The 12,200-nt window shown below is 53.0% G+C and overlaps 1 protein-coding gene across 5 annotated transcripts in view; it reads right to left on the bottom strand.

Annotated features, from left to right (window-relative positions):
- The window catches only part of Cacna1i (calcium voltage-gated channel subunit alpha1 I), a 111,405-nt gene that overhangs the window by 72,224 nt on the left and 26,981 nt on the right, over positions 1-12,200 (bottom strand). For 4 of the 5 annotated variants that reach the window (XM_063264170.1, XM_063264168.1, XM_063264167.1 and 1 more), the window contains exons 3-4: positions 6,872-6,984; positions 5,842-5,975 (exon numbers count right to left, since the gene is read on the bottom strand). In XM_063264170.1, coding sequence (XP_063120240.1) covers positions 5,842-5,975; positions 6,872-6,984 — 247 coding nt within the window. The remainder of the gene's footprint in view (positions 1-5,841; positions 5,976-6,871; positions 6,985-12,200) is intronic. The other variant, NM_020084.4, reaches the window with a different exon arrangement.

Raw genomic sequence — 12,200 nt, 5'->3', positions numbered from 1 at the left:
AGCAGAGTGCAGACCCTGCCCAGCCAGCCTGGACAGAGCTGGAAGTGGTAACCAGGGACCACAGCTTCAACAAGGACACTGCTCGCCAAGAATCCTCTTCTCTGATCTCACATGACCCCACCCCCATGGAGTAGCTGTCCTTGGTGAGGTTGAGCCAAAGTCAAACGTGCTCTCAGCTTCCTTTAGCCTTCCTGCAGCTAAAAGTAGCCGTGAGATTTGACTCTCGTGGAGAGCATTGGAAAGGTAGGGATTCTGACCTAAGTAAGCAGGCAGGGCTGGCATGGCCTTCTCTCCGCCCTTCCATGTGGCCTTCGATTCAGATATCCAGAGCTCCAGCCACTGCCTCATGACCATGGAAGAAATGACTGGGAAAACCCCAAGGATGTTAGCTCCTGCATGGTAGGACTATCAGGAATAACCAGAGCTGGACAGTCAAGATCTCCATCTCTCAGCGCTTCCTATGGAGGTCACAGGAGCTCACTCTCTGAGAGCATCGGACCACCACAGCAGGACCCCTGTGTAAATGTAGATTCCTAGGTCCCACCATACCTGATAGGCCCACATCTCTGGAGTGGAGCCCAAGAGGCTGCCCCCATGACGCTGCTGTTCTCTGAAGCCTGGAGAGATGTGAAGGTTGTGGTTGAAGGTTGAGGAGATCGCCCATCCCAACTTGCACGCTGCTGTATGTGACTATTCCCCTCCTTCAACCTATCGTGCCTGGAGAGTCTTTACCCAATGGGGATGTGAGCTTTTCTGTCGCCAGCAGTTAGAACTTCCTCCCAAGTCTCCCCCGATCTAACACATGTATTTAAGGCAGAGACGCATACAGAAGTGGTGCCGAGTAGCTGGATATTCAGGTAAAGGGTCTTGTGACCTGACCTTCCCCACCCCTTCCTAAGGAAAGCTGGGATAACCCTCAGTTTGTCAGTGGGACCTGAGGAAAAGAGATAATCAGTGCTTGCAGCTCCTCTGGGAAGGAATTTTTGTAGCACATGCCCTTGTCCCTCAGGCAGTACTCATTCCTACACAGAGGCCCTTCCCAGGATGTCATAGTCCTTAGGATTCAAGGGCTTCAGATTCAAAGTGCTAACATATGCTCCCTGCTCTCATTCATCAAAGAACCCCATCCAGGCCCCTGTTTCCCAAAGAACCAACCAAGCCCTTAAGTTTTAACAGAGGTGTCTCGTTCCCCACTTGCTGCTGGCACTGGTCACTTCATGCCTGGCCATGGAGGCGGGGAGGGAATTCATCATGGCGTACATAACTGAATATTTCAGACCCTCGGACTAGGCAGGAGAGAGTTGCCTAAGTGAAAAGGCCATAGGGTAGCTCGGCCATACCTGAAGAGCAGGTGGCTGCCTGCTCTGTCACAGGGAGGAAAACAAGGATGACAGGGCTCTCGGCCCGGGCCAAGCACACACAGGAAGTGACACAGAGAACAGACAGCTAAGGTCCCTCCTCCAGGGACTCCTCTTCGATGAAAGCAAGGGGCCAAGTTTGCTGTTTGAGTTTAAAAGGCACCTGCCATTCATCTCAAGGTGAGAGAGACCTGGCTTAAAGGGCAAACGTGACCAGAAGACAAGCTACCAGAGCCTGCACTTTACTGGGATGGTACTCTCCCATCGGCCTCAAAGCCATTGTCATTGGAGGCTGGGATCCTGTCCTCCAGGCAAGAAAGACAGCTTGCTGGGAATCCAGCAAGGCACTCAAAAAACCTGCTGTCCTTGGACAAGTGGCGGGAGGGCCTGGGACATTCCATCCTGAAGGGGAAATGAAGCTGTCTCTAGGCTTCTGGAGGCCTGGGGAGGATCTATACATAACCCCCCTTTTCCTGTGGCCTCTCCCCATGTGAGAAGCCCCAGACCTGTCTCCTAGCCTCATCTCTCAGTCCCAACGCATCCCACACTCCCTTTACTCTCCTTCCACAGCCTGTGGCCCTCCTCCTAAGATTCCATTGTCTCCCCTCGCTGGACAGCTCCCACCTCAGCTCTAGGTCTTGAGGGCCACTTAACTCCAACCCTGATGGATAATGGCTCTTGCGGTAGCCTGGTCCTTCTAGGTCGTACTGCAGAACCACTTAGGTTGTACCTGCGATGTCTGCTTTGCTTTTGTTTCTGTCTATTCTCTGAGCTCCATGACGTCAGAAGAGCATTTGGCTCCATTATCTTGTGTCCCCGCTTCACAGGTTAAAGCCTGGTACCAGCTCCTCAATAAATTATGGCTCCAGGAATGAACAGTACTAACAGGTGGGGGCCACAGAAAGACGCACGTTAGCTCAGGGAAAGAACTTTCTAGCGCTTCGTTCTGTTCTAATTCGAGTGTTAGTGAGCTCCACGGAAGGGGCAGCGTAGGGATGGGGCCTCTGATCTTGATTCAGCACCACTGAGTCGGAGACAAAAGCGCTGTGACCTCTAAGGAACCTTGCAACTCAGAAGTTCTGTGTCAACCTCCGTGGCTTGGAAGAGGCAGCCAGTAATTTGAGGAAGGGGTGGGGCGGGAAGGGAGGGAACATCCTGGGGATGTCAGGCCTGTTACTCTGGAAACGGAATGGTTACAGTACTGATGGGACTTTGGAGGATGGGTGGGCAGCTCTGGGGGGTGGGGAGAACTCGGTGGGAGTGAGAAGGGTGGGGTCTGGAGTACCAGCTATAACCCTCACCCTGTCCTCTCCACCACACCACTCCTACCGTAGTGAAGACCCTGGAGACAGGGGTAGACCTGCAGGTATTCATGACTCTGGGAGAAAGTCCCCCATGAAGTCGATGGATGAGTTGCATCACCAGGGGTCCCAATGAGAGTGACAGTATGGGGCCTCCCTGACACACCCTGTTCGTACGGTAAGACTCTGAATATGTGCTTTCTGTACCAGCTCTATGCCAGCCTTCCCCGATACTGAGGGTTGTGGCCAGAAGAGCCTGTCACGGGACAGTGGGTGCTGAGGCTGGCAGTCCTCCCCCTGCTCCAGCTCGGAGATCCACGTGTGCCAGCAGACAGGAGCAGAACAGGAAACAGAACTGAGCTTGAGGTCTAATGGGCAGAGCAAGAGAGCCTTGAGGTGGGAAGGGTAGACCCAAAGGAATGACATCCCTGAGACAAGTTAGGAAAAGGTGCCTGGTGTGCCATTCACCTGGGAAGTCAGAGGCGGGTGAGCTCTGAATTCAAAGCCGGGCAAGACTACACAGGGAGGCCCTGTTAGCATGAGCTAACAGACTCACCTGATAGTGTTTCAGTATCTAGGGGACAATGCCTTTGTTTGATTTACTCTTTCCTGTTAATTAAAAGGTGTGGATGCTGGCAAGTTGCAAGCTAATTTGTAGATTTTTACCAGGCAGAGATGGATGCCATTTCTGCCCAACAGAAAAGGCTTCTGCCCCTCACCAACCTGTGGTGCCTTTATAGGAGGCCATCACCAGGCTGACCCTCAGCTCTAGTGGTCCCCCAAGGCCCTCTTCTACAACTCCCAGACACTATGGCCAGGCCACCATCTCCCCTATCCCTCATTTAGCATAATAACCAGCAGTACACTGGGGCACTCTAAGATTTTACACAAGGGCTACTTTTCTTCATCATTGGTGTGTGTGTGTGTGTGTGTGTGTGTGTGTGTGTGTGTGTGTGTGTGTGTGTGTGTGTGTTTTAACTTGAAAATGACGCACTGATCTGAGGTTCCTTCCAGAATCAGGGGCTTTAGGGAGGCATCATTGGTATTCCCAGGAAGAAGAGGGTAGACAGCATAGCCATAAAACAAAAACAGGCACAAACTGTCCTGAAACCCAGAAAAACACAAGAGCAAGAAGACGTCCAGGGGATGAGAAGGACAGAGGAGGGCACCGTTCTAGCAGAGGCCGGGAAGGGAGAGAGGACCCTGCTGAGAGCCCAGGGGTGACTCACAAAGCTAAGACTAGAACTCCCTCCCATCCAGGTGAACCCAGGACAGATACAGAGACAAGAGAGAGGAGGGTAACAGGAATTTGAAGAGGACAGAGCATGAGGAGAATGAGCTAGAAAACCAAAGAAGCTGGACAAGCACTTTGAGCCAACAGAGAGCTTGAAACTAGAGCTACGAGTTCTAGACACCCTGGAGAAAGTCCAAATTCTGGAGACAAGGAGGAAAACAACCAGCTTCTTAGCTAGACAAAGCTTTGGGCTTCCAAGGAAAGGGAGCAGGGTGGTACTGGTCCCCTGCAGCCCCGTGTTATCAATTCACATGGTACAATGTCACCGGTTCTAAGAGAGTAAAATCACAATCTATGAAGAGCAGGCACACACTGTCCTTCCCGTTCCGAGATCAAAGGGATGGGTTTGCACAGCCAAGATTAAAAAATGATACTCTCCAAACCCTTTTCTTTGAAACTCTACTTAAGGGTATTCTCCAGTCAGCCCAAAATGAGAACAGACCTGACAAAGGCATCATTGACCTGGGACCCAAGAAGCCATCTGAAATCTTCCTGCCTCCAGGCAGGGTCCAAATCCCTAGGGACAAGAGGCCGGGAGCCGGAATGGCAGCACCAGAGGCAGAGCAATGGGACAAACCATCACATCTCAGGACAGAGCCCAAGAACTCAGCACCCTCCAGGGCCTCAGTGTCTCTAGTTCCCTCTCAGCCACTTGCAGGTGGCTTTGCTGCCCCTTATGGATGGCAGAATACTCAAGTACAAATACATACATAAGCTCCCACACACACTGACAGGCACACAGCCATTCATGGCCACCAGCCTTCTCTTCCAACTCCTGCCCTGCTGAGCCACCACTAGGCATGGCTAGTGCCTGTGTGTCTTTTACCTCCCATGTCAAGTCCCATGTCCCAGTCTGGTTCCATGGGATTCCTGGGTTAAATGCTCTCAGGCAAACACAGCATGTTGTGTGGACAGACCCCAAACCGCCCCCCAGCAGAGCTGCTGGACACTGTCCTAGACGGTGAGTCTGGCAGGACTGACCCGCATATGGCCTCTCCTTCTCACCTGGCCCTCAGGGCAGTACCTATACTCAACAGAGCCCTCTGCATCCCTGGCTGCTGGACGGACTCCAGGGGAGCAGGAAGGAAGCCTGGAGTGCTGCTCCAAATGGGCAAAATGGAACCTAGTTTCTCCTGGCTCCTCTGCCTGTGGCCTGTGGCTTTGTTCTTTTTTTAGTCTAGTCTTGTTTAGGACCCAAGCCAATCTTAAATTCCTAGGTGAACCAATCCTCTCACTGAAAGCCATCAGGGCTTCCTTAGACATGTCGCTTAAGTCTGCCCTCCATTTCTGACTTGCTGAGTGACCATGATGATGGTGATGGTGATGACAGTGACCATGATAATGGTGATGGTGATGACAGTGACAATGGTTATGGTGGTGGCAGAGACAGTGACTGGTGATGGTAATATCAGTGACAATGGTTTTGGTGGTGGTGATGACAGTGACAATGGTTATGGTGGTGGTGATGACAGTGACAATGGTTATGGTGGTGAAGGTGATGATATAACAATGATGATAACGGTGTTGGTGCTGCAGCTGCTGCTGGTGACAGCCTGCACTTCTTGATGTGCATTTTGACCAGGTTGAGATCTTTACTTCTTTTTTACAGATGGGGAAATAGAGGCTTCTCAAAGTTAATTGCCTTTCTCAAAGGCATGCAATGAATCAGCATAAAACACTCAGTCTAAGCTGCCCATCACACAACAGATGCTTACAGCAGCCACTGGAAGGGACAGCTGTCTGTCTAGGCCATCTCCACAGAGCACTGTCTCTCCTGCCCCCTGGCCAGAGGCCCTCCATTCTCACACAGCATTAGCATCATCTCCCAGAAGCCCCTTGGTTAGCTATATGAAAGCTGGCATGCACCAAAAACCAGGTCATTACCTACCCTGCCATGACAATGAAGAAATCCAGGCGGTTCCATGTGTCTCCGAGGTAGCACTTCTTGCCAAAAATGCCCAGGGCCACCATCTTAAGCACCATCTCCATGGCAAAGAAGATGAAGATGAAGTCATCGAAGACCTGAGGAATAGGAGGGAGACAGACAGGGCAGAGTGAACTCTGGCAAGAGTGGAAGTCAGAGGGACTGGGGATTTAGCTCAGTGGTAGAGCGCTTGCCTAGCAAGCGCAAGGCCCTGGGTTTGGTCCCCAGCTCCGAAAAAAAAGAAAAAAGAAAAACAAAACAAAAAAAAAAAAAAAAGAGTGGAAGTCAGAGCTACTGTCAAACATGGGACAGGAAGAGAGCCTCAGAGGCCGTTGTCCACTCAATATCTTCACAAAGAGGAGACCAGGGACCAGTGAAAGGGATAAAGTTGCCCAGGATTACACAGCCCGTTCTCCTCATGGCTTTAGCCCAGGCAATGGCAAGGACCCTGGTGTTGAGCACCAGGCTCTCCCTCATGATCTCTAATAATTGCTAAGCGCTAGAACAGATGAGAACTACTCTCATTCCTAATTCTCGCAATGGCACACATGGGGTAGCCCACTTTACAAGCTAAGGAAACAAGTCCAGAGAGGTCAAGCCACTTGCCCTGGGTCACACAGCAACTCTGTGCCAGGATTAAAATGAAAGTCTGGTCTGGTTCCCAGGGATGGGCGTCAAATACTCTACTGCATCCTCAAAGCCCTGCTCTATGGTCCCTCACACCATGCCCAAAACCACGCAGATGCCACGTCAGGACCCACCCGGGAGAAGGATGGGAGAAAACCAAGAGGCCATAGGGAAGAGGGCACTAGGGAGCCAAGGCTACTACACTTCCGCTGTGTGAATGGGAAGGGGTGAGGAGCCTCGGCTGGGAAACCAAAGCTGGCTGGAGGGCAGTTAGTCAGGAGAGGTGAGGAGCTGTGCTACAGTGGAGCCCAGAGCTTGGAAGGGAGCACCAGATGGGAGGGAGGGAGGAGACAACCGAGAGACTCACCTGCAGGATCTTGCAACGGTCCGACAGGCACTCCATGTCATCACATGGCTGGTACATGCCCAGGGTCACACAGTTCAGCAGAATAACCAGCATGCTCACACACTCGAACCACGTGTATGGAGTCAAGGGCAAATCGGTGGCAGCGTGGCCCAGGGTGCTACACTCCTGAATGTGTGACACCCCAGGAACAGACACACAGACCATTCCTACTCCTACCCCCACCCCTGTGGACCTCTCAACAACGGCCCAGGTCCAAGTTTTCAAAGACCGTGCAGCTGACCTGCCCCGCCACCCGGGAATGACCAGTGCCACACCCTGCGAGGAACCAAGTGAAACCACTGAAGCATCCACTAGAGGATGCTTCCGGTCCCACCCAGGAAGGAGTAGCTCCCAGAAAGGTCCCCAGCCTCAATACCTCTGATGCTAGCCTTCTCTTCTCCCCTTCCCATCCCCCTGCAGAGGCTTCGTGCTTCTCATCCAAGGAACGGGTCTGCACTTCTGAGACCCACTGGATGCATTCTCTTGACCTGCCCATCTCTGTGAGGCTGAACCTCACAGTCATTCTCTGACCGCTGTCCCCAGATCAGCCCCACCCAGAGTGTTGGCTTCCCAGGTTCTGCTGCAGCAAAATGCTGCAGCCTGGAGCCAGGGCATCTAGAGATCAGTTCTTCGATCAGCTGCAGGCCCAGCAGGATAAAGGGATCCCACAGGCAAGATAGAGGAGAACCTCCTAACACCCACCTCCCTGCTAGCAACCCTTCTTAGGCCAGGGCTGACCCCATCCACTCTTGCCTATCTCAATCTACCCAATGGGAGAACTTAAAACTCAAAGGGACCTTGGTGCTGTGTCACTCACAGCGCCCCTAGCTGTCACCATATGAGAAAGCTGAAGCCTGCTTATATCCCCCCAAATGGCCCCTCCTCTCTTACACAAGTCCTTGGGGTTAAGGAGATCTGTGCCCCCAAAAAGTGAATCACAGTGAGAAGAAGGGAAACCACACAACAGCATAAATGACTGAGGTCAGACTCGGGGGTGAACTGCCAGACTAAGGAGCCTGTCAGATGACTCACTCCCTTCTAGTAGTTTCTCATCTACCAGGAAGGAGACTGACAGCCCCTGCCACCAGCTGTACCCACACTCCTGTCCCTGACTCCAGCACTTAGCATCTGGGTACAGAGCTGCCACGTGCTGTCAGAGCAGCCAGCCATGCCGGAGACCAGGGCCTGAATGTGAACTCCAGTCCCTGGAGCCCTGTGGCTCTGGGGTCTCAAGCAAGTCCCTTCCCATCTCTAAGTCCACAGCAGCTCCTCACTGGAGCCTAGGGGCACCTCACAGGTTCGTGAAGGCTGTCCGGACCCCTCCTTATAGCGTGGGAGCCATTAAAAACATCAGGGAGGGGGTTGGGGATTAAGCTCAGTGGTAGAGCGCTTGCCTAGGTAGCACAAGGCCCAGCTCCGGAAAAAAAAAAAAAAGAAAGAAAAAAGAAAGAAAAAGAAAAAAAAATCAGGGAGACATCTCCTTTCTCAGAGCCACTGCTCTGGCCCCCAGCTTCTCCTGGCATAAGTTCAGAAGCCCTCCCCAAAGCTGGCCAGCAAGACCTACCCTCCTCCTCTCCTTCCCCTGACTGCCTCCCTCCAGCCTGTGGCCTCCAGCTTTTCCTGTCTGGTGTCGGGCAGGCCCACCCACCTCTTCCCCAGAAGCCCCTCCCCCAACAACCCTCCTAAGCAGTCTAAGACTCATTGTCTCCGCCCACTCTTGAGCAGTGTCTGGGTCCCTGGGATCCATGCTCTCAGCTCTAACCATAACAGCATGTAGATGCTCAACCAAGACTTGCCAAGAGATCACATGAGTTTCTCTGAAGGCTCTGGCCACACCAGCTCAACCCCAAACCCATGAAGCCACACCAGCCCACCACAGCCAGATGTCAACCACAGCAGACTGGACCCCTCCTGCCTGCTAAGAGAACTGACCTAGTTTCCATGGCAACAGCCCCCTCTGCTCCCCAGACCCTGCTCACCTTGAAAGCTGCCTTCCATGGCCTCTTCCCTGCCCTGCTCCTTCCTGTCCCTGGCCTAGCTGCCACTCTCCCGCCATAGCCTGTAATTAATTTCAGTCACTGCCAGGCCCCCTTTGAGCCCCAGCCTTGTTTCAGCAGTAGCTTTGTCATTAATTAACTTTTTTGAAGTTCAAACGTTCTAATTACCAGCGAGCATCCCCATTCCCCTTGATCCCCTCCCCCCAACTCCCACCTCCCTCTCATAGCCCAGTTTCTGCTGCCTCTGTCCTTCCAGGGGACCCAGACCCAAGTGCACTTCACAGGCCCATTCACAGGTGGGGGAAGTCAAGGCCTTTCCTTGGATCATGTCGACATCAGTGGGAGCTTGGCCAGTGTCCCCTCCCAGCCCTTGGTCCTGTGTCTGCAGAGCCCCTGCCTCCCTGGAGCTGCAGCTCTGGCTCCTGCCTCCCCAGTGGGCCCCACATGATGCCAGGCACTGAATCCTCAGGCTCCTTAATAAAACTAAATGCGATACAAAGGGAACAGAGTTAGCCAGGTGTAACAGGACACACCTGTAACCCCAGCACTCCAGAATCAGAGGCAGGAGAATCAAGAGTTGAAAGTCCCAGGGCAGAGGCTTTAACCCTATAATCCCACCAGAGGCAGAAGGATCTGAGTTCGAGGCCAGCCTGGTCTACAGGGGCAGCCAGGACTACACAAAGAAACCCTAAAAACTGGGGGGGGGGGGAGAGAGAGAGAGAGAGAGAGAGAGAGAGAGAGAGAGAGAGAGAGAAAGGTCATCCTCAGCTACGTGATGAGTCTGAAGCTGTTTCAGCCTGTGTGAGGTCCTGTCTTGGTGGGAAGTAAGCAGTTGCTGAGGCGACCCTAAATATGCAACTATACCTGTCTTTTCTGGCCCCCAAACTAGTCTGTCCCCTCCAGGTTAATCTCTCTCCTGCTCTAAAGCCTTCCATGATTCTCCATCACCCCTGAGCCTGACAGGCAAGACCAAGGGACTCTGATCTCAGTGAGTTCACTGCCTGAACCTTCTGCTGGCCCTGGCGCACATTAGCTTGCTACGGGCAAGCATCCCCCTACATGGCTTTATCTCTCCTCCAAGGCAAACCCTGCCTACCCCTCATAACCTCACTCGCGTGCCACGCATTTCAAAAGCTTCCACCTTCCGCCCCTTTCAGGCTGGTGCCCAGTCTTCCACCCACCCAGTCTAGCACATACCACTGTGATGAACTTGGCGGTCGCTATGACTGCTTCATGCCAGGCACCCTAGAGACATGACCTTAACTGTCGCCACCACCCATCAGGGAGAGACGAGGAAGTGGGTCTGGAGAGCCTACATGACTTTCTACAAAGTCACACTGCATCTAAGGCTGAGCAACTCAAAGCTCCAAGCGCTTCCTCTGTAGCTCAGCCACCCTGAACGTGGCACAGAGGCCCTGCAGGCAGAGCAGGTCCAGCCCCTGGGCCCTCAGCTCCTGCTGGCCTCAGGCACAAGGGGAAATCCCAAATGGCAAGGCCTGGGTCCCATCCAAGAACTCCAAGACTCAGAAGTCAGGCCAGCGTGGCACTGCTGCCCATGGCTCCTGACACATTCCCGCTGGCTCAGGGATGAAAGGCCCCAGGCATCCTGGAAGATAAACCAGGCCATGCATGCAGCGAGGGTAAGAGCTGTCAGAGCAGTCAGAGCCTTGGGCTGCTTGGTGGCCTGGTCCGATACCCACTTTCCCACCATTACTCAGAAGTACCAAGGAGCTCAAGCAGGCTAGGCTGAGTTCTGTAAAATGGATGGGAAGATGGAGACCCCCAAGAAGGTAGACAGAGAAGTCTGGTAATAAAATGGGTGGGGTCTGAATGCCGTCTCCACAAGAAAGCTAGTAATCGATTTCTCCCCATTGCCCCTCACAGCCAGAAACAAAGCCCTGGACTGGTGTTTAAGGATGTGCAAAGAAGACCCCCAACCACTCTGCCTTCCTTGCCTGGAGACTCTCAGTCCTATAAGGGTGAGAGCAGAGTAGCCTCCTTTAATCCCAAGACAGCATGGGATCCATGACCCCACTGCATGATGGGTAATGGGAACAGAAGCTTGGCCAGAAGAGAAACAATACTCATAGCACCCTGACCATTGGGGACCCCTGAGTCAAAACAGCTTCTTGCCTCTCCAAACACTACCTGTCACCCAGAACAGCCCCAGAGTGGTGACCACCCAAGGAACCCCTGAAAAACCTGTAGGGCAAATCAGTGTCCATCCGATCAATGCAATTGTCTTAGTAGCAAAGCTGGCTTTTCAGCAGGCTCGAGAGAAGACACTCTAGCACCCTTGTGGGTGGCAGGGACCTTCCAACACCTCAATCCACCATCAGCCAGACCTGGGGGGAATTCTCCAGAATCCTGGACCCTTCCCAGCTCTCCCCACTCCCACTGCTTCCTAAAGTCCTCAAGGCCTCACAGGGAATTAATGAGCACATGTGGAGCGCCTGCTGTATACCAGGTGTCTCATGAACACCTGCCAATCACAAACACTTCCCAGGTGACCAAGAGTATCTGCTAATGAGCTTTCTAACCAGACATCAAGCTGAGAGGGCAGGCATAGGCCTGCACATGATCCTGATCTCAGGGAGGTAGAGACAGAATGTGAGTTTGAGGCCAGCCTGGGCTTCAAACATACTACCTCAGACAAAACTGCAATGTCACCACATGCAGTAAGGAGCTAGGAGGTCCCAGCCTGCAGAGCCAGCACAGCAGGGTCTATAAGGAGGAGCCTAACAGCAAAGCCAGGGTTCTCTCACACACAGGTGTTCTCTCTTAATATGGCCTTCCGTGGAGGCTGAAGGTATCTTTCCATAGCTCACAGCCTTTCAAAGAGGCTCAGCCTGGCTGGGTTTGAGGGAACACTCCTGCCACTTCAATGCTCACTCAGGAGACTACAGCAGGGGGACCACTAGTCAGAGGACACCTGAACTACAGAGACCCTGCCTCAGAAACAAAGACAAGAAAAGAAGCAGGCAGCCCACAGAAGCCCAAGCTCGAGATTAAAGTACCTGGTGTCTCTGGACAGTCCCTTAACCTGGCAGACACTACGGCTGCGGCCATTTGGCACATAAGGGAATTGAGACAGCCACCGTCGTGGCAAGTGTCATAGCAGAATCTGTATGGCTTCTTGCTGATTCCAGATCCCATGTTCTCAACCACATCTTGGCCACACTGGGCTCAGCACCTCAGACCCGGGACTCCCTGACGTTGAGTGCTTAAGGGACCCTGCTTTACCATTCTTGACTGGCAGCTTCAGGCGAGAAAGACAGGGCTGTGTTTGCCAC

This window comes from Rattus norvegicus, chromosome 7, assembly GCF_036323735.1.
Source record: "Rattus norvegicus strain BN/NHsdMcwi chromosome 7, GRCr8, whole genome shotgun sequence".
Taxonomy (NCBI): domain Eukaryota; kingdom Metazoa; phylum Chordata; class Mammalia; order Rodentia; family Muridae; genus Rattus; species Rattus norvegicus.
The sequence above is the reverse complement of the archived record's forward strand: the minus strand, read 5'-3'. Positions and strand labels throughout refer to the sequence as shown.